The sequence below is a fragment of the Engystomops pustulosus genome, chromosome 10 (genome assembly GCF_040894005.1).
Source record: "Engystomops pustulosus chromosome 10, aEngPut4.maternal, whole genome shotgun sequence".
Lineage (NCBI taxonomy): Eukaryota > Metazoa > Chordata > Amphibia > Anura > Leptodactylidae > Engystomops > Engystomops pustulosus.
This window is the reverse complement of record NC_092420.1, coordinates 65,952,158-65,977,843: the sequence shown is the minus strand read 5'-3', so window position 1 is coordinate 65,977,843 and position 25,686 is coordinate 65,952,158. Positions and strand designations below refer to the sequence as shown.

Here is a 25,686-nt window from a genome sequence, read left to right as displayed (position 1 = left end):
GGATCTTTACCATACCTGATACCGCCTACTGCAGTAGATGTGAAATATAAGACTTTCCTCAATCCTATAATCCAAAACAGAAGAGTGAGGCCAGAAATAATTTCACAGATGTTAGTAATTCAGTTAAGCAATGCATATTTTATTTACATACAGAGAAGAGAACCAATCTTGGTCTGTTATTCTAGGAAAGAAGGACCTTTTTCATGTTAAGAGATTTCTGAGTTGTGGGAATCGAGACTTTAATATGCCTTTCCATTAGTGATCAAACAGTCTGTTAGGGCAATAGCCTCTCAAATCTTATTTCTTCTCAGCAGGATTTTTCTGTACCTTAATTAGCTCAACGGGGCCTCAAATCAAGTCTGTGGTGGGGCCTCTACCATAACATGTGTTTGTCAAAATGCAGCTGGCTTTTAGTTCATGTGTATATAATGTTTGTGTTTTTTGGTGGAGTCTTGGTTATCTTCGATTTGCCCTTTTCTCCTGAGATAGTTAGGATTGTCTAGAAGCTCTTTGTTTAAAACTAGCACCAGGTTATGCAAAGTTTATGACTTTTGGATTTTAGAGTGTAAAGGAGGCTGAGCTCTGTGATATATGGATTTATATGATTTGGTGAAGGATTTTTGAGTGAACTGCAGAGTAAATCCTGACAGGACTCCTAGGAGTGACAGTGAGAGTCCTAATTACCCCTCCCACACACAATGATTGACAGTGAGAGTCCTGATTACTTTGTCCAGACACACAGTTATTCACAGTGAGAGTCCTGATTACTCTGTCCAGACATACAGTTATTCACAGTGAGAGTCTTGATTACTCCGCCCAAACACAGTGAATGACAGTGATAGCCCTGATAACTCCATCCACGTACAGATTGACAGGTCAAGTACTGGTTAACCTGCCCATACACTGGTATCGACAGCGAGAATGCTGATTACCCCGCCCACACACATGATTGACAGTGAGAGTCCTGATTACCCCACCTACACAGAGTAATTGGCAGCGAGAATCCTGATTACCCCTTCCACACACAGTGATTGACAGCTTTTCTAACATAAGTCAATACCATGAAGACCTTCATTTATTTATCAAATTGCTAATTATCTCTCTCAGTTACTATGACCCTGTAATACCTATGTCTTACAGGACAGCCATTTTTTACTGCTTCATTGAGTTCTCGCCCTAAGGATCTTACTTCCAGAATTCTGTTATGGATTCTTCATGGCTATACACATATTCCTTTCGGTTTCCACTCTAAAGATGTGATCACACTATTTAAGTGTGTGGGATGTGGATTGTATTTCTTTAGACAGAGTTTAGCCCTCAGATCCACAAATATTTCATACTTATGTCTTTTATAGCATTAAGCATTGATATATAGATACTAGATCTCCCCATAGTATATAGTTCTTCCTTTGAATCCCTACATAAGGTAACAGACAACACAAATATTACTCTTATGACCTTATTTCTATAATTCCTTACAAATCCCTATTTGCCCTTTCTCTCTACAGACACCAAATAGTGTTACCTTTAACAAAGATCCAGAGAAGATGCTCTTTACAAGCAAACAAGTGATCCAAAATATTCCTTCCAGTCGGGAGCGTTTAATAAAATGGGCATCTGATGGAAACTACCCTGTGACGTCCTACACATATGCACCCGTGGCAAACAAGTTTCATATCAAACTTGATGACATAGGTAAGAGGCAATGGCTTGATATTTGTAGATTTTTGTTTGATGAGATGTATAGCCAGTGGTGCACTCCATTGTGCTCCTGGTGCCTTAGCTCTGCTTTAAAGTATGTCCTAAAAAGGCCACTTATTTCATCAGGTTGCCTGTAAGTCACAGACACTTTCACTTCCTTGAGATGGATGTTTCTGGGACTTACAGACAGCTTCCTTAAAAAAAGTCAGTGGGGATTTTGGGACGGCCCTCATGGGTAAGTCAATAAGCAATAGGCACTCCAGTGATGCTTGGTATATTAGCTAATATATGGTCATATTTTGTATTGGAAAGGGTTTATTCTTGTGTGTGTGTGTGTGTGTGTGTGTGTGTGTGTGTGTGTGTGTGTGTGTGTGTGGGTAGTTATATATCATAACTTTGCCATATGTAACAAATACTTCCAACAGTTGCAGGTAAATCTCAACATGTGTTATTTTATTTATTACTGCAATCATTTTTCTTACTTATGTCCTAATGAATCTTTCCTCTTAGAAATGAATGATGAAGAGAACTTTACTAGACCGCCTGAATTGGACCTCCTCCAGCATGGCAACCATGACCACACAGCACAAGACCATTTCCTCAAGATTTTTGGGGAACGTGATAGGCATGAGATGCCCAAGGAGCCCGAGGAAGTTCAGGGAAATATTAATGTGGCCTTGTCTGTGAAATGTGACCAAACCAAGATGGAGGCATCTGTAGCCAAAGACAGTTTACAGGTATGGTATAAGCTTGGGATGTTGTATGAATAAATATTCACTCTTGACTGTTGACTGTGACGGTGGGACATTAAGTAAGGAGCCATAGTATAAACCATAAAGTAAAAGGCATAAAAAAGTCAGTGGGAGGAGACTCTAAAAGTTGTCTGTAATGCATACAGGTAGTGCATTCCCATGTTCAGATTAATCTGTATTTTGTAGGATAGGAATGATGAACAATATATGTAATCTGGCTATACACATTCGATAATTGTAGATCTAAAACTTGTCAGTGGGAATCAAGATGCTGCTCCAGGGCAATGGGTGGGACTGGCTGGCAAATGGAACGCTAGTGTAGTTCTCAATTCCATAAACCACTTACTCAGTTTCCTTTTATTAGATTTACGGGCAACTATGAGTGGAAATTTTGGGGAGATGTACACTGGAGCTACTGAAGTCATACGGAACTTTAAAGTGGACCATAACCAACTACAGTTGGACAGATTATACTGCCATTTCTTTCAAAACAATAAAATATCAATCTGTCTAGCTCCTCCTCCTGCTCTATAACAAGCTTCCTGCATATCAGAATGTGTGTTTATTGTGACAAGTTCCCTTTATTACTTTTTTAAATAGAAGATAGAAACCTAGTAACTTTGTATAATTCATGCTGATTTCAAGAATCTTAAGTTAAAGATTACTAAATGCAAACATGTGATACAATAATTATGATATTTGCATTCTTTATGGCATGTGAACTTGAACATGTTGTATCCATTTACCTGTTGCATCCTTTTTAAGGCCTATGGATACATAGGGACAGGACTTTCTCTACTCGATCCCGTTTGCAGAGCAAGAGAAAATGCCACTCATTTTATCTTAGAGTCTTCACTGACGGAATGTGGGACACAGCACACTATTGATGACTCAAACATTGTATACTACAACACTGTAAGTAGTTACATCAGCCGTGCATTAAAGGGGATGATAGGAGTGTAGCCTAATAATAGGAATTCTTAAATGGTATAATATTCTGCCCTTAGACAGTTCAGGCCCCAATGATTATCTCAGTTCTATAGACTGGCCCCCGGCATCTGGAGGAAAATAGGCTGAGCTGGTTGGATTTTTCCCACCCAGCTCCATTGTAAGCATTGTCCTGTTGACCTATTTAGAACTTAAAACCCTTGATTTTACTTTATGTTGCAGGAAAGTATTATTCTTTTTATTGCTTCCGGCAAATAAAACTTAGGGATTTTACATTGTGCCACTAAGATAAAACATGGCACTAACCACTCTACACTCATCTACTACTTCTAGTCCTCCACCACACCACAGAAAACTCTAGGAGAAGCTGTGCAACCAATCAGTGCTTAGAGTGTGGACCCACCTCAGCCAGTGATTGGCCGAGCAGCTTCTCTAGGGGTTCTTGTGTTGTTAGGAGGCAGCCAGCTTTTGTAACAGAGCAGCTAGGAGTTCTCTGTAGAGTTACTTCACCTATAATTTCATTATACTGCACCCCCCTTATATTAGGAGTTACTTTTCACCAGACTCTTAAACATTTAGGCCTTGCATTTTAAGTGCTATAGGCATGCTTTAAATTTTTTTCCCATTTTACCTATGGTGCTAATAATGTGACCTTCGGTCAAGCTCAGATGTCTGACACAAAGCTGCTCACTATCACTCATTCACTTTACTGTTTTAGCCAAAAACCTTCAGGTTTAGGTTCCCTTTAAGTCTTCCTCCTTGTGCGAGGCTTTAAACTAACTCCGCCCTTCTGTAGACATTGAGGGCACTAAACATGTAAAAACCTGTATTCACCTGAGTTTTAGATTTGACAACCAGGCTATGCTATGAATATAACTAGTCTGGCTGTGCAGCCCTGTATAAAACAAATCCCTTGTAATCTCTATTTTCGAGCCTGCAACATAACCCAAATCCTTCTTTCGACACAAGTACAGTGTTCACAATAGGGAAACTTCCTCCCATGGGCTCAATCTGTAGGTACAAAAAAAGCACATGTTCCCTTTTCCTTACTGGTTTCATCTTTTCCATAACCCATAGTCTGGCTGTCATGCACCCGGTCTTGTCTATAAGGTCGCTATTTTGCAAAGTTTCCTATTTTTAAGTTTGGGTTTTTGATTGTCGAACCAAAAACAACAAATAAGGGAATCGCATGAAGGGCAGTTTCCTAATTCTTTCTAATAAATAGAACTGGAGTATTCCCTTTATTTAGATGTTTAATTGTTATTCTTATTGTCCTCTATACCTATTAGAAGACTGAGTTGTCGGCAATTTCACCATGTCTTTACTACTACATAGGCAAAATACACAAAAAATAGCATCCTGTAGGGTAGCCAAGACTAATTAGAATACTAAAAAGGTAATTTCTGTGATAATATTTTGGAATTGCCATTTGGGCACTTCGCTAATGTATAAGCATAGGTTGAGCAATGTGAAAATAGTGCAACTCCCCTACAACTGCAGATTTTTGTTTGGTTTTATTTTTGTAAAAAGCAGTCACACTGACAGCTTTTCCTGTGATGTTACAGATTGTTATACCGCTGTTGCCACCCATTGAGGCAAGTGGCTGGCCTAGCGATTACGAGGATTTGGAATCTGGAGACAGCAGTTTTCCAGGAGACACAGATGAAACAGAAATAGATCTCCTCTACTTGAAGCGGCATGAAATTGTGGTGGTATGTGCCTTTCAGGGAGAGAGTAGGGGGGGGGGGGAGGGTCCATTTTCTAAATCTTTTTTTCAAACTGTCCATCTATTAGATCTATATCCCTAAGGGTTTGGATAAATTTTGTTTGTAGTGCCTGGGTTGAATTGGTTTAGGAGTCAATTAGTTGCATCTCACTTTAGGATCCTGTTAGACTGATTTTACTGCATCTAAAATATTGATGCATACAAATATTTAATAATAATTGTTAAGTATAGATAAAGTATTATAAAAATATGAAAGGCTATCTTACACTACTGCACACAACAATGTGTAAATTAGAGGGAGGTTTTTTTTTTCTTTAACTTAGTACACTAGGGCTTCAAAATTCTGGCTACTCGCAGCCACCAATAGGGGGCACTGAGGAGATTACTGAAGACATAAATGAGCTAATTAATAGTCTTAAAATCTAGTCTTAAACTGCACCCATGACTATGTATACCAGCGTATACTTTAATGTGTATCAGTATTCTGCATTCCTCATTATTATCAGTATTGTGCTGTGTGCTACATTCCGTTAAGTGGCTTTGAAAAAGGTAATTTGACTAATAGTCCCAAACAGCTTTCTTCATTGGTGGATATCTGTATAAGACCTTATAACACTGGTCTCTGCTATAAGTAACCTTCTATTTTATATTCTCTACCTACTTTGTTGTTTTCATTTACAGTTTAACTGTACAATTCCAAGAGACAGCACGGATCCCCTTGAACGCATATTTGTTCGACCAGACGCCACAACAAATAATGTCACATTTAATATGGAGCTGTACAAGACTGATTTGTTTCTGACATCCGCTCAGGACCCTTTCCCTGTGGCTGAGAATGGACAGGTCTTTGTAGAGGTACAGTTTATCTAAAATAATTGTAACTTCCTTATCTTGACTGCTGGATTGATAAACCTTCAACAGTGTTGGACTGGCCCACCAGAACATCAGAGGATCCTTAAGTGGGGCTTGTCTTGGAGCCCCAAGACTATTGGAGACCATTAAGATTTAATTAGTAAGGGTTGGTATGTGATGGACTCCTAGAGTAAATTTCCAAAGATTCCAGTTCCACGCTGACCTTCAATAGATTTCAAATTTATCTTATGAGTCTTCCATAATGAAGCTGATCAATGACATTTTGCTGTTATGATCCCCTTTTCTCCATCCTCCCTGAAGTCAACCAACCTTTGAAAGTGAGTTATTTACATCATGCACATAATGATATATGGGGCTGTAAGCTTCCCGCCCAAACTGCAGGTAGCTCACGGCCCCATTGGCTTCTATTAGACAAGGTTACTGTGTGGTGAGGCCTCCGTCTCTCACCACATCATGAATGTGCTGTACGACTGCGCCACAAAATATAGAACAGGTCCTAGGCCTCAAGGCTTTTTTTTACTGACAACTAATTCTCCAAACCCCCTTACACATGCATCCTCAATTCAGTCATGTGCCAGTGTTGTCAATGTTCAACATGTCAGATTCCCTTTTTGGAGGATTTGAGTAAATGATAATTCCACTCAAATCATTAGGTTTGCCTAACATTTTTCTTATTTGTTTTAGAGCCGTTAGACTAAATAGGGACCAATGACTGGAGTAGCCAAGAGCATGATGTAGACAGATCTAGCTAATAATAACAAATGACCATTATAGTGTGTGTGAAAAGTCCACAACCCTTTTACAACAGCTAGGTCCTAGTAGAATATTGAAGTCTTTTATACTGGATCTGTTTATAAGGGTAAGACAACTTTAGATCTTACACTAATAAATCTACTCTACATGGTATCTATATATTTTTGGACGCTTGCATTCTTATTTTGGCATAGTTTGTTATAAAGCAGCCTTTATCTGGTGGTGTACTAGGGTGTTACTTGAAGCTGCTCGGCCCCAATACAAAATCTGCTCCAGACACCCCAACCAGAATGTATTATTTATAGTATTGGGAAGAGACAGCATATGGGTCCTGAAGACTCCTGGGACCAAATGGAACCATATCTTTTGCACCCCTCAAGGAATTTGATATATACAACATATTTTTAGAGAAGGGGTCAAGCATTGTCTGGATACAAGTGAAGTGTTTCTGAGGATTTCATGTTTTGGTCATTTTACTTTATGTGTGTTCCTTCACTCCTACTCCTACAGACATTTGTAGCATCACTAATGGTACAAGAAAGCATGAGCGCCTCAGAGATTCCTGACATACTTCACTGATAACCTTCTATTTTCTCACTCTCCTACGTTCGTCGTGGGCCTGTATTGTCCATTCTTGAACTATTTTACAGTCCATTTATTCTTCCTACAAAATATTTCTGAGAATTTCTTTAGAGTGTACATAGACAGTGTTGCCAATTACTCCTGATATTTTTGAGTATATCCATAGCCATTGAGATATCTCTATATCTTATCTGAAAAAGTTCCAATATTTTCCATTTTTGCATTTACAGGTCTCGGTAACTAAGGTTGAGAAAGAGTTAAGCTTTGTCATCCACACCTGTTCTGTTTCTTCCTCCTCCAACGTGGATGCGTCAAACGTTCATACCATCATAGAGAACATATGTCCTACAGATGAATCAGTCAAGTTTTACAAAGTGAAAAATATGAACTATCCAACACTGCAAGAACAGACCGAGAAAAAGCGCTTCAGCTTCATGTTTAAATCTATGTTTAACACGTCTTTGGTCTTTCTTCACTGCGAGTTGAGTCTATGCACGAATAGCGATGGAGCGGTGGAGGGCCTGCCCAAGGTGAGCATTAGGCCCCTTTAGGCCGTTTGTCATCCTCTTTAAGGACTTGGGTTCACTGGGTAATATGTAGCCTTTTCAGGTCAGCTACCAATTAACAAGACAAATGTGACAGTGCTGTGAACTCCTCCACACACCAGTCAAATGCACAGATAACCTCATTTTCGGGAGTTTAACACATACAGCTGCCAAGGCCGAAAGTTTTTTTTTTTTTTGCTTTTCTATTAAATGGCTCTATTTAAGACAAAGATTCACCAGATATTGTACATAAAGCAGACTCCACAGAGAATTACCAACACATGGAGCATTTGTGAGGCGAGTTCATAAGAAGCTGTGAGTTTGGCTTTTACCATTAATCATATGTTTTATTTTCTAAAGAAGCCTAGAGAAATATGAACTGGAAAATATTGCTCCGGGTAATTCGTCGGAAAAGAGGACCTTGTTGATTATACATTTTTCATTTCTCTATTACACATTACAATCGAAAATGTGAACAGAAGTTCTGATACATACTAAGTCACAATTTTAGAGGGTTTGTTGTGCAAAACTGTCATGTTTCATTCCAATGCCCTATTCACGATGCCACCACTATACACTGGTCAGAACCTTCAGCTTTTGCCTCTATTTTCCACAAAGATCACAAATGGTGGCTACACTTAAAGTGAACCTATCACCAGGAATGTGATTTTTAGCTGGCTGACAGGTTCCAATAGCCTATGCTATACTGATTTTAAAAATGTCAGCATTGTGAATCATTTCAGTAGTTTATATTCACATCAAAGGTAACCTACTACCACAGATCTACCTATTAAGGTATATTATATTAAGGTATATAGTATAGTAATATAGCCCTTTTTAGGGATAATTCTTTCGTGGCCCAGAAATTTTAAATTCCCCAATATGCAAATTTCCTAAAGAAGCTCCTGGGGCGTGGAGTAGCCGGAACTGAGGCTACAAGGTGCGGTTATACCCCAGTAGCCTCTTGCGTTCCGCCTACCAATCTTCATCTTCAGTGTGCAGCTACGAGGAGCTGCGCACACCCGCCTGCGAAGCTGGTTTCTGCGTATGCGCAGAACGCAGGCCGCCGGCTGCGCAGTCTCGGCTCTGAAGCCAGAGCTAGTGCGCATGCACAGAACCCAGCTTGGCAGACGGGTGTGCTCAGCTCCTCGTAGCTGTGCACTGAAGATGCTCCTTGTAGCTGTACGCTGAAGATGCAAATTTGCATATGGGGGAATAAAAATTTACACGAGTTCTGGGCCCACGAAAGGATTAGCCCTAAAAAAGGGCTTTACTACTATACATTAGAGGAACCTGCAACCGGATGTACCTTAATCGGTAGATCCGTGGTGGTAGGTTTTCTTTAACTGTCTCCCTGCCAGCAATATGTAGTAAGTCCCCTGGGGGGGGGGGGGGTAGCGGTAGCCTGTATGTGCCTGTAGCAGTCTCCTCTTCTCCACACTCGTGCAGCTCCCTTCCCACTTTCCGTCATGTAAATGGTGAGGAGAGGAGGCACAGGCACACAGGCTACTGCATGGAGCCAGGTAATGTGAATCAAGCTTATTTAAACCACTAAAGACATTTTTAAAATCAGTTTTGCATAGGTTATTGAAACCTTACATCACATCTAATTCCATTAGAAAAATCCCATGCATTCTTGTAGTCCCAGCCTAATGTAGCCTTCTGTAAAAATGTGAAAAAAGTATACTTGAGCCCTATTATCTGTGGCATATTCTTATGGAGCATAGTCCATCTGGTTGTGTTTGCCATTAACAGTATCTATTTGTTACAGAAATGCCACGTCTTGACCTGCCCTGTTCCTGTTAGATTAATGAAGCCGTGTCCCATTAACACTAGTCATTTTTTTGCTGTCAAAACTTTACTATTAAGTTATTTACCTTGTTTTATGTGACAGTGGAGTAAAATTAATGTCCAGACATCAACCTCCTACTATAGAGTGAATGGAAACCAGCATTCTGCATTTCGCAGTTCAAAGGGCAAAAACTTGATTATTTTTAAGTGCCAGATGTCTTACTCATATCTGTTTTTTGCTTCTTAATGTAGAGAATACATACAGATTCATGGTCAGTTTACTATCAACTCCTACTTCTGTCACAAATTAGGGAAGATAGGGCTTTTTTAGTTCACGCTTGCGATACCTTTAATGATCTCCATACACTTTGGATGCTTGATGGGTCACTTTGTCCATGCGCTCACTATGAATTGTTGCGTTAGGTATAAATGTTAAATCAGCATTCACCACAAATAACACAAATCTACTCTACATGGTGTCTTCCATTCCTTGTACCTAAACATTTATTGACTGCATTGACTACATATTTCCGGTTTGTCCATAAATAGTTAGACACGGACAGTTCAGAAATACGTTTGACAAGGTGAAAAGGAACATCCAGTTGTCATTTTGTTCATAGTTTGTAGGCGGCCTTACAGAGGAATGACACAATTAAAGTTTTAATAGAAGAAGATCTGAAAGTGGTATTTCATTGCAAGTACTAGTATTTTCTAAAACAGGCTTGAGAACAGATTCTTTGTGACATTAAAGGACATCTTCTGATACTTACAGGTCCATATCTAACTAGTGAAAGTGCTTTATATTGTAATTATTTTTATTTCCTATGTATAAAGCCATATTACAGCTCAAAGTTACATGTTGTATTAAGCCATTATAAGGTGCTCATAGACACCTATAAGACCCCACTGTAACTCGATTTGTTTCTAATATCATGTTGTATGTCCATTTTGAGGAAGGAATTCCCTCTAGTATAGAGTTGCAGATAACTCTGTCTGCCATTTTATAGTCTCCTCCACGTGCTCTTCCTAGATTGCCCTTTATTTAGCCATTCTTGGCTTCTTTCATTCCTACTTAATTCCTTAGTTCTTGTGGACAATCAATGTCCCGATGTTGCACTCCGCCTCGAGCATGCTTTAATAATAATAATAATAATAATTATTTATTTATATAGCGCACACAGATTACGCAGCACTGCACAAAGCATTTCAAATTGGTCCCTGTCCCCATGGGGCTCACAATCTAAACAACCTAACAGTATGTTTTGGAGTGTGGGAGGAAACCGGAGTACCCGGAGGAAACCCACGCAAACACGGAGAGAACATACAAACTCTTTGCAGATGTTGACCTGGGTGGGATTCGAACCCAGGACTCCAGTGCTGCAAGGCAGAAGTGCTACTCACTCAGCCACCGTGCTGCCCTTTCTTCTGCCAGGCTTTGCTTTTCATTTCCATTTACTAGAATCCTGTGACGACCATTTATACTGTAACCGTCCAGAAAAGGAGTTTGTTGTGTGAGGGTGAAGGCCCAATAGCCCTGGATGGAGTTATCTTAAGTGGTTTTTCATGCTACTAAAGTCAAGTAGAAACACTGACAGCTAATTGTGTCAGGTTACTTGTCTTCCAAGTGTGTTTTGCCTCATTTGAGTAACAAGGAACACAAGAGGGGATTATATTTCACAGCAGGCCCGGCCTCCAGGGACCTGGATTTAGAATGTAAGACATTGCTGGCTATTATCAAGACGTTCACTACCTGTCAGCATGTGGAGTTGGTGAGTTCTTCTTGATACCTGACTGGCTTGTACAAGTGACAACCAAATAAATCAATTAGACCTACATTATCCAGCTAGGTTTTGGATACTGGATAGTTTTCTTCTTGGTTTCGGAATCAGTGGCCATGTTTGTTCACCTGTTCTAAAATCTCTGCTGATCATGTGTTCCTTCTTATATTTGAGTTAGAGTTTATCTGAAGCACTTTCCCTGGAAGATAAAATCAGATATATAGGCAATACTATCTAAAATGTGCATAACCTTTCACAACAAATTGAGAAAAAAGGAAAAGTACATTGTATAAAGGAGGTGTAAGACTGTTTCTGGTCATTATGTGACTTGTAATGGTTGTATTCTCCCGTATCTGTAACTTACAGTCTGCTGTTGGATGGGGAGCTAGCTGCTAAAATTCACAAAGCCCCCCTTCCCTCTCTATAGAGCGTTTATGTAATCTGGCATCTCAGTGATTTTCTATCCATTTGTTAGCAAGATTAAAATCTATGTGGAATTTAGAGTATACATTTTTGTGGGAGGGAAGGAGGGAGCAGGGCCAGCGCCAGTACCTGGGCAAGTGCCAGGGCCCAGGGCTGCTGGTGTGGGCTAGGGCCCACATAAGGCTGTACATAAAGAATACATAGTGGGTGAGGGGGCTGTTTGATATGATAAACTAGGAAATATATTAGGGAACAGGAGACTATTTTAGTTTCTAAATTTTTAATGCCGCCGTCTGAGTTCACTGCGAAGGGGCCCACTGAGGCTCTGTCGCCCAGGGGCTTAGGGAAACCTGAAGCCGACCCTGGGAGGGAGGATTATAGGAGCAAAAGTAAGTAGAGAAATATACTTTTCCTCTGATAAAATATATACTCCAAAAATCATTGGAATAGACCAAACATTTATATCATAAGCATGAATACGCATATCATGTCTTACCCATGTGGCAAAGTGCCTATTAGTGAGGATGAGATACCCCAACACATGTTTTGCGTGTCACCATCTCCTCAGGGGGCCCCAGTGCGTGTAGCATTAGCATTTTTCCTAATTTATTGACACAAGCACTCTGATTTTTCAGGATAATAGACTGCTACAATGTATAATTTACAGGCCTATGAAGTGTTTGATCTGGTGTATTTGGAACCTTGAAAACATTCAGTGTATGATTTTGTCTACTATTGTAGTAGTTTTTAATGTAAATTGTTAATAAAGTTAGCTATTTTTTAAGTGATTCATGTATTTGGACCAGTATATACTCACTTTCTATTGGGTTTGGATTATTGGCTGAGTGGGTTCGATTCAAAGAGCTTTTATAATTATTACTGGTGAATTGTGCTTGTAATTTGGTGTTGTCAATTTAAAGGGATCTAAATACTTTCCATACCCACTGTATTTTCCATTTCTTTATGAAATGGAAATACCAATTGAAATATCTAGCCAATAATTGTCCTATATTTTTGTGAACAAATATAGCATTTATGTGAATTTATTATTCTTTCAGGTTGTATCAGGCAGTCAGAAAATATTGGCCTACTGTTTGATTGTCTCTGGTATTTGTAATGGCCGCCATCTTGGTTACCTTTGAGCCTTTCCATAACAGTAGTGCCAGAACCAGGCAACAGTAGAGCCAGGAACCAAGGGTGTCTACTCAGCGACTATACCAGGGTTCCTCAGGTTTCTATCATTGCGTTCTGTTTTGAGCAACTATTATTTGATGGAATCTGAAGAGGAGAGGAAGATGTGAGCTTTACCTTCTATGGCAAGCGACTTGGCAATTTCTGTCTTGTCCGTAACAGTTCTTTTGGTAAACTGTAACTGGATCTTCTCTTTGCTCATCTTGTTGAATAGCTATATGACCTGTTCCTTCCATGTCCCAGGTCGGTGTGAACTGTACACCATGAATACCTTCCTGACCTTGCATATTTCTTCTTCCAGTGTATTCGCCCAGATGAAGCCTGCACTTCTCTTGACAGCAGCATGATCATGGTATTCATAGACAACAAGAAAACGCTTACGAAGCCTCTGGCCGTGGTCTCCACAGAGAAACCTTCAGGTAATCCAGATCCATCACTTTACTTTCCAAAAATATACTTCCCTTTCATGATTAACCATTTTCTTACCCAAGTGAAGTGCACCAGGCCATTGTATACACCAGCAGTCTGCACAGACGTTATAGGATGGCATAACATGCTTAAAATATTTGGTCCATAGGATTTAGCTGGATGTAAACATTTCAGTCCCAAAGATATCCTTAAATGGGGATGTAATTGAATTTTGTGTAGAACGGTGCAGAAGGGCAGCGAGTTTATTCCCTGTATAATGTAGTAATCCTGGAAGTGGCGATTAATAATCATCATTCACTAATTCATATTATTTATAGGATTTGCTTGTTGAACTCTATAGTAATAAGAATTGAAATAGGGCCAAAAAATAGGATTGTTATAGCCTGTGTCAGATAATGTGCAGACAGGCCGCAGTAAGGGCTTATAGTAACCAGTGCGTGAGCTCATTTATTTCTTCAATTTATAGCAAAGTGATCAAAGTGAGGAAGAGATTAGTAGAGTTGTTTTGCTTTACAAACACTGGGTTACTATAGAGGCTTTGTCATTAGTCAGTCCTTGGCCAGAACACTACATAGGGGTGTAATCCGCATGAAATCACTGCTGCATGTAAACTATATAAGTATATACCTTTATGTATTGTATTTTATGTTTTTGCTGTTCTGGTGACCAGACCTTTTCCAGAAATAAATCCCTGCAGACTTGGATGGCATGCACAGTATAGGAGATTAGTGGTGTTGCTGATCAGAGTGACATTCAGTGATAACCCTGCACAGGAAGGAATGTCGCAGTGGGAGATAGGGATATTATGATGTACAGACTACTGGTCCTTGTATTGTTTTTGATCTATTATAACACTATAATAAATAAATCCCTCCTACAATTCCTACAGCATCCCACAATGCTGAACGCTACTGTATATAATCTCCCCCCTCTCACAGCAGGTCCATATAAAGTTTTGCAGTTACATAATCAATATAACTTGTTTTTTATTCAACTCCATTCCTGCTCTTTGTATACATAGGAGTTCAGTTAAAGGGGTTGGCCACTGTATGATTTCTGTAATGATTAAGCCTGGACCCTGTGCTGTATGAATATTATAGCCCCTACAAGTCTGGAAATCAGGACTAGAGGGAAATCAGAAATTGAGGGTGTGTCCTTTCTGTCTGTTTTCAATCTGTGGTTTCCGGACCTTTGGAGGACCTTCAAAAGTCCTGAAATGGCTTTTGTGCACATGTGTATTGAGAGCATGAACAGGCGTTCGAGGATTTCATGGGTGAAGGCCCTTCTCAGTATAAAATTTGCTAGGTGATTTAGGTGGCCATTGGCCCCCTACAAGGCTTGTGCATCAGGCTACTGCCCAAAATGTCTATATTATTACCCACTACTGGTAATGTGTGGGGTTAAGATATTGGGTAACTTGCCAAAATATATATATACAGGCAGTCCCCGGGTTACATACAAGATAGGGTCTGGAGGTTTGTTCTTAAGTTGAATTTGTATGTAAGTCGAAACTGTATATTTTATAATGGAAGTTCTAGACAATTTTTTTTTCTTTTGCCCCAGTGACAATTGGAGTTTCAAAATTTTTGGTGTAATTGGACCAAGAATTATCAATAAAGCTTCATTACAGACATCTTACAGCTGATCATTGTAGTCTGGGACTATAGTAAAGCATCCAGAGAGCTTCACCAGAGGTCACAGTGGGCAGAGGGGTCCGTCTGTAACTATGGGTTGTCTGTAAGTCGGGTGTCCTTAAGTAGGGGACCGCCTGTAGTTCAGAAATGTCTTTAACCTCATCAGCTGCCATTCCTGTCTATAAAATGGCAGGACCAATTTACCGTCTAGTACCTTATGATAGTATTCACGAATATAAGATGAAGGTCCTGGAAGATTGGTCATAGACAGTTATGATCACATGACCCACCATCTCCTGCAATGGACAGGAATGTCTGGCTGATGAGGTGAAAGATATTTATGAGCGAAAGCCCTGCAGAACTTTATATGAATTTGTTTTGGTAAGTTACCTACCATCCCACCCTAACACATTACAGAAAACCTGAAGTAAAGTGGCCAACCCCTTTAATTCCTATATGCTGTAAGTCTTTTAGTCACCAAGTAGGACCACCCACTGGACTCCTAAGCATAAAAGAAAATGGATGGAATTGGGTTGCATAACATACAGATGATACTAAATACTTTCCCACTTAACTATTTAAATCCTAAAATTTTACATATCAGATAGCATGGCTAATGTGACTGGTTTTCCTTAAACAATGCTAACCAATTTACTTTGTAAAGGAATATAGTTACTGAGAGATGGCCTGTATACACTGTATACACACTGTGGTGACCTAGCTCACCCTGACACTGGAGGAACTGGTCACACAAACAATTTTCCATCCAGTGGAATCTACTCTTAAGTTATTGCCATGTCATAAATGCTTTTTATTGAGTATACCGGATGTTTATCTATAAATCAATATATTGGGGGGAGATTTATCAGAAGCGTCTGAGAGCATAACAGTTCTAGTTGCCCATGGCAACAAATCAGAGCTCAGTTTTCATTTTCTCACAGCTGTATATAAAACTAAAGCTGAGCTCTGATTGGTTTCAACTAGAACAATTTTACCTCAGACACTTCTGATAAATCTTAACCCCCATTGATCTTATTCTTACATATGTTCTTTTTCTTTTGCAGGTACTTCACCCAGTAAAGTCCATCCAAGTATACCTGAACGTAGGTCATACAAAATTTACTTATTTAGTTTGAGCGAAGGCTCTTTTCACACGTCCATAATTCATAAGTTCAGGGCTGTGACCTCAAGTCTTTTGACCTTATTTGTCCAGATAACCTTCCAGTTCAGCTCCATCTACTGTACTTTCCCTGTATAATTAGAATAGGACGGATGTACCATTGAAAGAAATGAATGCCTGAAGGATTTGCAAATAAATAGAAACACACTTGGATATCAGTAGAGGGTGTCTCTGCAACCTTTCCAACTAAAGGAAGTGTATTTTTTTGGTCTGGATTTAATTTCAAACACATGCAGCATTGCCAAATTTTCCAAACAATAGATTCTATTTCTGTGATTTTGTGTCCTTTGCCTGACATCACTCGTTTCACAAGCGGTTCCTCTCTCCACCTACAAATGGGAACAAGGCCAAGAAGGTTTCATAGGTTACAAAATAAAGTTGGCTGAAACGGCTGTACACATGTAGGAATAAGTGATATTTCCTTAAATCCTGGTAATATTGTCAGTGCAGCCTTTAAAGGCCACTGCAGTTAAGTGCTTCTGCGAAAATCCATTTTTCACAGGGTTGTATTTAGACGTATAGCAAAGGGACTGATTCTCCTCAGTTATATGGGAAGGTCAATTCTATTTTAGGTTATGTTGATCTCATAAAGAAAAACCCACAGGCACATGTGGGCATAGGAACTGATTTATGGCCCTGTATCAAATGGCAATGTATGAAACTTCTAGTTCACTGGGAACATTGTAGATGTAGAGCCAAGAATGGACTGTCTGTAATCTGAAAATTCTCTAGAAATCTCCATTAATATTGTTTTCATTTTTATTCAACTAGCAATTTTCTACGGGCTGGATACTCCAATCGTGGTGGGCATCGCTTTTGCAGCTTTCATCATCGGAGCGCTATTAACTGGAGCTTTGTGGTACATCTATTCTCACACAGGTATGTCGAAGTCTAGTAAGTTTGTATTAACATTACTTTTTGGGGTCTAAGACTATGGCACAGAGATTTTGGATACAATTTGAGGCCATTTGTTGTTAAAGGACATCAACCACCATGATCAAGGATTGTAAACCAAGCATAATGACATACTGGTGTATGCCACCACCGGCAGGATCCAATCTTCTTCCTATAACCTTGTTTTTAAAAAAATGTAAAAATTATGCAAATGAGTCTGTGGAGCTCTAGGCTCCATCAACATCTATGGAACTTGGAGCCCACAGACTCATTTGCATACTCGTAAAAGACATTTTTTAAAATCAGGGTAAGAAAGTAAAAAAGAGCAGTATGTAAATGTGCTTCGTTTACAATCCTAAATCCTATTGGTAGATGTCCTTTAAGGGTTTTTGTGACTTTCCAATTTATGGACTATATATCTATATATATAAATATCTATATACATTACATAGGTATTGGTCTCCTCCAGGTACCTCCACCAATCACCTAATGAATTGTAAATACATGGAAACTCTCTTTATGTAAATATAATTTTCATTCATATTTCTGCTATAAATTACGGGATGCTTTCTAGGAAATGGACCGTAAGCGGAAAGCCTTCAGTTTACCTTCTACATTTCATTTCCGTTACACACTTTTGTAATGGAGAGCGTAACAGAAACCCCTGATACAGGTGTGAACTTGGTGTCCATGGTAGGGGAGATAAAATCCCCCCAAACTGTACTTACCCTACTTTGGGCTCGCTATTCCCATGTCATGATGGTCTTTCAGATCCGTACCCCATGTGTGCCAATGGATGACAAAACCCGATTCCACCAATCTGTGTTCATGTCAGACCATAGGATGTCTTTCTCTGACCTGATGACCTCACCATTGGCATTTTATACACCCCCTATCTCTGATAGAAGGGGCTGTAATATGCAGCAAACACCCACCCTGTGTGCCTACTCTATACACTCATCCTGACCCAATGCCATAATAGTATGGCACATTTACATTACTTACAGTGAATGAAAAATAATAGTCAGTGCTATGGTTATCAGGGAATAATATACTATGCTGTAGGTAGATAATATACCGGTAGTTAAAACATTACAACATATTTACAATAACTAATTTCTACAGACACAGCATGGAAATCTCTTGTTTTTGCTCGAGTGTCCTATTACTTTCTATTGCACTAGTCGTCTCTTTTATTTCATATAAATTACAGATTTTGTCATAATGGAAACAAGAAACATTTCTTAATAATATTAGTCCTCAGAATGTTATTTTCCAGTGAATGCTTGAATCCAAAGTCATAATTTCACAGTTCATTTTGTGATTAAACTCCAGCGTGACATCACTTTATGGCATGTTGTGAGCTCAAACCAGATCTGTACAGAACACTATAAAAATTCAGACAGAACAAATTATGTTTAGTGTTTTCCTGAAATGAAGAAAAATGCATCACTAACGTTACTGAAAATAAATTCACTTAAAAACCTCATTATATAACAATCTATAATTACTACATTTTAACATCAGTATGTGACCACTGTGTAATCCCACCAATTATTAGCCCATTTATCTTACATTTTACTAACATAGTAAATCTAGAAGTTTGCAACTAAATTCTGGTTTTATTTTTACTCTGTTGGCTCATATTTTGGTATATATTTAGAATGTTTTGCTGAAATAAAATTATGAAGACATACAGCTACAAGCAGCTACTACTATGTATATGATTTTATTGTTGAGTTCAATGTGCAACAGTCTACAACAATATCATAAGTTCCACCAAGTAAAGGCTGGATAGTTTTTGTGAAAATTGGGGAATTTAAGACCCACCCCCAGCTTGGACAACCCTTTTTGTGATGAATTTAGATAAACTTTATTTCCTCTCTGGTTAGGTTTCCTTAGGGAAAATCAAATTTGCCGGTACCGTTTCTGATTTGGAAAGATGTGGGACTATCCTGGCAATCATCAGGACTGGTGGCAACTATGTGTCACCTTACCCTAGCAGGTAAAAAATGTTTGATCTCTGAGAACCTCATGATTGCTAGAACCATTTCTCCATTGTCCTGCAGTCAGAAAGGGTTTGTTCAGAAGAACGTTAAAGACCCTGCCGTCCCACTTATCATCTACTGGGCTAATGGAGCAAGTATTGACTAAGAGATATTGGGCACAACTTTGTTTGAGAAATATCTACCCCCAGGTTGTGTGTCCTGCACTATACACAATGGAGGGAGCATAGTGATCTGTGATGCATTTAGTCATTGGGGCTTATTTAATAAGGGCCCGTGGCCGCACTTTCGTCGGGTTTTCCTATGTTTTCATGATTTGCGCCGCTGGGAAGGGATTCAACTGGGGATTGTGTTGAACGCATGCAACAAAAATCAGGGGGCGGGCCGTCGTACTATCCGACTGATTCGGACTGAGGGTGGGATTTAACTTTCAAATTGTGCCGCAAGATCGAGCACTTACATGCACGAGGAAGAAGAAGGTGAACTCCGGCGGACCTGAGCGGGGAAGCGACACATGCAGGATATCGGGCACACGATCTTAGTGAATCACGACAAAGTGCATTCCGGTCAGACAATGCACTTTCAGGGAACGCGGCAGGACAGGTAAGTAAATGTGGCCAATTGTGTTTGAATTACTGTGATTATATGTCCATTTGATACTATGGGGATAGGAAGGGGAACTAAAATCTGTATGACATGTTTGTTCAGACATGTTATATGTATTTTAACGGTAAAAGCCAATAAAAATACTCAATGGAAAAAACTAAACATTATTACAGTACAGGACAGTAGCCCCACAGGAGAGTTGAATACTATGAAGCTTGTAGTCCTACAAAGTGTTTGGTTAGGAAAATACGCCCAGCACATGTGGTTTCTTGGTGGTGTATAGTGGCTCTAGTAGAAGATGCTTAGGTTGCATTTTATTAGATGTTGTTGGGGGCACTTGTTGGTGAAAATCGGATGGTTTTTCCAGCAAACATCAATAATGCTCTGGACCACTTCTGCTTAGGGGAGATACATTTTAAATAACAACTAATTACTTATATTTTAAGGACCCATTTGTATATGAATTATGCTTATTCCTGGAATACCCCTTTAAATAAGGATCTCTGGATAATAATTGTTCTGTATCTTTTGTATTGTGAATGCAGAGATTCCAACTGTCCCCAGTAATCCCTCAGCCAAGAAAACATGCACAGGCAGACCGCCTACCAGAGCAACAAATTAATGTAAAACACGTTCCCTTATACATTCCATATTTCAACAAATAAAGCCTTCTCCACCCCTGTGGTTTGGGGAATACATTCCTCCTAGCACAGCTGAATAGTTTTGCACCACAAATCGTTTGTCTCTGCAATTGGTAAAAAAAGAAAGGAAAGACTTTTAAGACAAATTTTATAGGGGAAATGCTGGAACCCATCATTATATTACTACATGTACATTGATTGATTACTGGGCTCTAATAAGTGAGGGGCGTGGGTCAGCTATGTGGGTTTTCAGCTATTGGGTTTAGCATGATAGAATTTTAGGGTAATTTTAGTGCTATGGATGGGAGACAGATGTGAGTTATCATGCCATATTTTATGTCTTTTAGATTTTGTTTATAAAATTAATAGATTTTCATTCCATTTATACTATATGGGGGGAAATTTATTATGAGTTTTACAAACTATGAAAAAAAAATCACTATTATTAACACAGGCCCAGGAATTGTGTGTTTTTTTATTACTCAACCTCCGCCCTCCCGCCAAGATGAAGGGTGGAGAATGGGCCTGGCAGAGAAGACTGATAAACCCTGAGGCCAGGGTATCGCACAATGCAATCAGTTGTGATAAATCTCCTGTAGTTCTTCTGGGTAGGTCAAAATCTTAATGGCACGAGGTGGCCTAAACTATAGCATAATAGAATAATAATTTATACAGATATACTATTTAAAAAATAATTATTTAACACTATATTACCTGTATCCTTTTTGACAAATGGAATGGTAACACCCAATCGCTTATCTATTCTAGCAGTTATAGCCCTTGAACTGTACAACAGGGGCTTCAGAATTGTTCCATGGGCAGTACAAATATTTACCAAAAGAGACAGATAAGAAAAGGGTCTTCTTAAAGGGGTTGTCCTGGAGTTAGAGAATCGATATCAGAATAGATATGGGCTCACACCTAGCCCCTGCAACATCAGCTGTTCTTCGAGCATAAATACAGATCATGGAGCCAAATCAAACAGCTCTATCCTCTGTTACGGAGACAGAATTTGTAACATGTTATTAAGTCTCCTTTTACTTTGAAGGGCCCATGGCTGTAGTTATGTATTCTGGCCACCACACAGATCATGGAGCTATTTGACCTATTTGCAACCTACTAAACAGACACCTAAAATGTCACAAGACTAACAAAACGTTTTCTATATATACCTCTCTATCACCCTGCAACAAAATTGATGCATCCACTGAATTTCACTGGGCACATGTTGGTTTATTTTATTATTTGCCTCTTCTTGAGGGCATTTTGGAGAATACAGTGGTGCCTCTTATACATATCTGTACTATTCTAATAATGACTTCTTATGATCCATTCAATAATGAAGCCATAAATTAACTCATCTATTTAACATTAAATTAGTTGCATATCATTAAAACATACCATATAATGTTATATTCACACTGTCGTATGGGGGATGTATATACGGCCTATATACGTCCCCCATAGACAGCAATGGGCGCACGGTGCCCTACGGGAAAGGTACGGTGCGGCACATGTGCGGCACCGTAGCGCTCCGGAACCCCATGAAAAGATAGGACATGTCCCATCTTTTCTCAGCATACGGTGCCATGTTCCATATTCCTCTATGGAGAGGGGCGGGGGTGAGCAGCGCTCACCTCCTTTTCCTCTCCCCACCGCCACCTTGTGCCCACCGTGCTACGGTACGGCGGGCAACGGCAGTGTGAATGCGCCCTAAGACAGGGATGGGTGAATGTCAATCAAATTGCAGTAAACGATTTGTGTCTCTTTGTTATTTGTGCTCCTACCCCAAAAAAAAGCAACAAAAAGCAAATTAGTTACTGTGGATGGGTTTAATTATGGCTTTATTTTGGGGATAATACATAGAAAAAGGAACTTAAACATAACTGAAGACACTGAAGAAATTTGAAACCATTACAGAAATGGAAGGGGTTAGTGGCTATTAGTCATCTTGAAGAAATTGCATTGAGAGTGTAGATCTTATGGCAGATCATGTATTTACAGGAGCTGATTGGCTGCAGACTATTCTTACATATAGATGTAGGTCTCCATAATACAGCTGGACAAGCACTGGATATAGTGAGTGAATGCACCAGGAGAGCTTAGATTACAGGCCTAGCAATCCTCTGTAGCAATTAGATTTTGTTTTATGTCAGTCCATTCCAAGCCTCATACAAGCCGCAACAGCAGGGCCGGACACTTGTGGTTTGTGACGCCGGTGGAATGTGCGAGGTGGAGGAAATATTCACATGGTTTAGGAAAAAAAGATCTTGGAAGCTAAAGTAGAAAACAAAATCCGATAGAACTGTAATTTTGGTGACTTTAGATTAATAACACACCATTGCTTTTATTCTTTTATATGACCTTCTATAAGAGCCCAAAATACAACCTGACCACTTACAACATGTTAAAATTTTGTGGAAATATGCTGTGTCCTAATAACATTATTCATATAGGTAGTCACAAATACCTTCCATCCATCCTGGATTCAGCAGGAATGTCACAAACTTTGCATATAGGTCTTGGGATTGAATGTAGTGGTGAAGCAGGAAGCTGCTGGCTCCCCACTCCATCATTGAGCCTATGCAGTGTGCAGTAGAAGCGGTTAGGCACATTTTGTCAGCTGGCTTTAGGACCATGCAAAGCAGAGGTAGGGAACAGTCAGGGGGAATGAGTATCATAGTTCTTTTATGGCTAAAAGAAAACTGGGGTGACATGTTTCACAGAAATGGTTGCATTACAATTCACAGGCTTCAAAAACAGGGTATAAAGGCATACAAAAAAGGGGAATTTTAAATGGGGTCCAAAACAAAAGTTAACATTATAAGTTGGAAGGCAATAGAATAGGGCGCATTATAACAGTGGGGAGCTACTCAAAGGGGACATTGTGAGTGGGGCTGAAATAATGGGGCATTTTGAATAAGGGCGTCAGAAGGAGGGGACAGTATTAGATGGCATTACAATGATAATAAAAGGGGGGACCACAGGGGACCATTATATGTTATTGTTATATGTGGGTGTGGAAGAGGGCATCATACTAGGTGGGGGCCTCTAATTGGCCAAAGATGAGAAACATTTTTTTCTCCATGACCCAAAAGTTGCGAGATATGCACTACAATGAAATCAGTACAGCACAAAGTGATACCAACACAGTGTTCCCCATTTGAATGCAGAAAAGGTTGTACCGTAAGAGTCTATAGAACGGATTGAAGGAGTCAAGTACACAACTCAGCTGCCTTTCTTCGTTCCATAGTCATTGAATGGAGCAACAGCAAACATGCACAATCATTCTCCACTGAAACCATGGTCATGAGCTCCAACCCAATCATCTGTAGAGGTTCCAGCAGTCGGACCACAAATTCCATTAGTAGATTCTAAAATCCATTGATATTATACGTAGGTGGCAATGTGCTCAAATTTGTTTAATTTTTAAGTAATTTTTAAGTAAGAGCCCTACAAAATTATGGTACTGTATATTGTTACCATATGATATTTGATCGTGGTATTAAGAAAACACTGCAACATGATCTGAACCAGATTGCAATATTTACCATATAATGCTCTAAATCATCTTCTGTATCAATATAGACATACTGACGGGCTGGAGAATGTTTAAGTTACTGTATGTGCATAGAAGTTTTATATAGGTGTATTCTATATGTGCATACATGTTTTATATAGGTGTTTTCTATGTGTGCATATATGCTTTTATATAGATCAAAAGACGAGAGGTCACTGTCTCCGTCTGGAGATAACAAGGTTTAATCACCAGAGGCGACAGGGCTTTTTTACTATGAGAACTGTCAATCTGTGGAATAGCCTGCCTCAGGCGCTGTTCACAGCAGGGGCAGCAGAGAGCTTCAAGAAGGGTCTAGATGCCTTTTTTACATCTAAATAACATTAATGGTTATGTTATATAGAATCATTTCCCCCAAATCGCTTTCTCTTCCAATCCCTACCCTTCCTTGGTTGAACTTGATGGACGTGTCTTTTTTCAACCGTACAAACTATGATAAGTACATATGTAAATTGTATGTTGTTTATGTTAATCTGATTCCTATATCATCATTATAGAAAGCAAAGTCAGGTCAGAATACAGGAAATGTTGTCATGAGGACACAGGAGCAGAGGTTCTTCAGATTTGGGCCCTGTAATTTAAAACACATAACCTATCAAAGAATGTTTAAAAACTTTACATTTCTACTTAAAGTGCCAGTAATATAAAACATCTGGTGCTGCTTTTAGTTATGTTCCTGTGTCAACGTAAAATCTGATCAATTTTACCTACATTGTTGCAGACATTGGGGCACATTTACTTACCTGTCCCTTGCGCGATCCCAGCTGCGCGTTGTCTGGCGATCATGGACTCCAGTGTGATTCACTAAGATCGTGCGGCCGATTTCCTGCTTGTGTTGCTCCCCCGTTCAGGTCTGCCAGAGTTCACCATCTTCTTCCCGGTGCATGTAACTGCATGGCTTGCGACACAAATTCAAATGTTAAATCTCGCCCTCAGTCTGAATCCGTCGGATCGTCCAACGGCCCGCCCCCTGATTTGTGTTGCATGAAAGCCGGCGACAAAATCCGATCACAATCCCCTTTTAAATGCGGTGCAAACCGGTAATTGTCGGAATATCCGACGTTTGTGCGGTCCACGGAGTCTTAGTAAATGAGCCCCATTGACTAATAAAATGATTGTTATACCTGAACTCTTGCCTATACAACTGGTTTTTCATACACAGCTGTTTCAGATGTTTTAGTGCCATAGTAGGGATTTCTTAGAAGTGAGGAGTACAAAATAAATCACAACAAGATCTGGAAATCTTCTTAACTTAAATGAACCTTTGTGTCACCTTGGCCATCAACTAAAACGGAATTCCATCTGTGCTAAGACATCCTTCAAACTGCTGCTAAAACTTTACTAATAGGATTTGAGACGACCTGGTTAGCGCTCCCTGGTCTCATATTTCCACCCCCAAATGAAAACACTGGGATTAGATAAGTTAAGTGACCACAGACTGGGAATATGAAGACTGGAGGGCAAAGTCAAAGAAAATCTATGTATTTTACATTATGGGCTCAGATATGAACAGCCCGTTGCCAGACAAACAGTGCATTGCTGTACCAACCAGGAATAAGGCTAATCCATGCAGATTATTTCTATCGGCCAGATGTGCATAGCGTATGTGTCTGATAATACGCAGCCATCTGTTCCTAAAAGGAGTTTTCCCTTTTG

The 25,686-nt window shown here is 39.5% G+C and overlaps 1 protein-coding gene across 2 annotated transcripts in view; it reads left to right on the top strand.

Moving 5' to 3' along the window:
* The window catches only part of TGFBR3 (transforming growth factor beta receptor 3), a 146,467-nt gene that overhangs the window by 106,305 nt on the left and 14,476 nt on the right, over nt 1–25,686 (top strand). The window contains exons 8-16 of one of the 2 annotated variants that reach the window (XM_072127749.1): nt 1,509–1,695; nt 2,212–2,438; nt 3,219–3,368; nt 4,967–5,113; nt 5,809–5,982; nt 7,566–7,865; nt 13,365–13,482; nt 16,191–16,229; nt 17,078–17,185. In XM_072127749.1, the coding sequence (XP_071983850.1) occupies nt 1,509–1,695; nt 2,212–2,438; nt 3,219–3,368; nt 4,967–5,113; nt 5,809–5,982; nt 7,566–7,865; nt 13,365–13,482; nt 16,191–16,229; nt 17,078–17,185 (1,450 nt within the window). The remainder of the gene's footprint in view (nt 1–1,508; nt 1,696–2,211; nt 2,439–3,218; nt 3,369–4,966; nt 5,114–5,808; nt 5,983–7,565; nt 7,866–13,364; nt 13,483–16,190; nt 16,230–17,077; nt 17,186–25,686) is intronic. The other variant, XM_072127750.1, reaches the window with a different exon arrangement.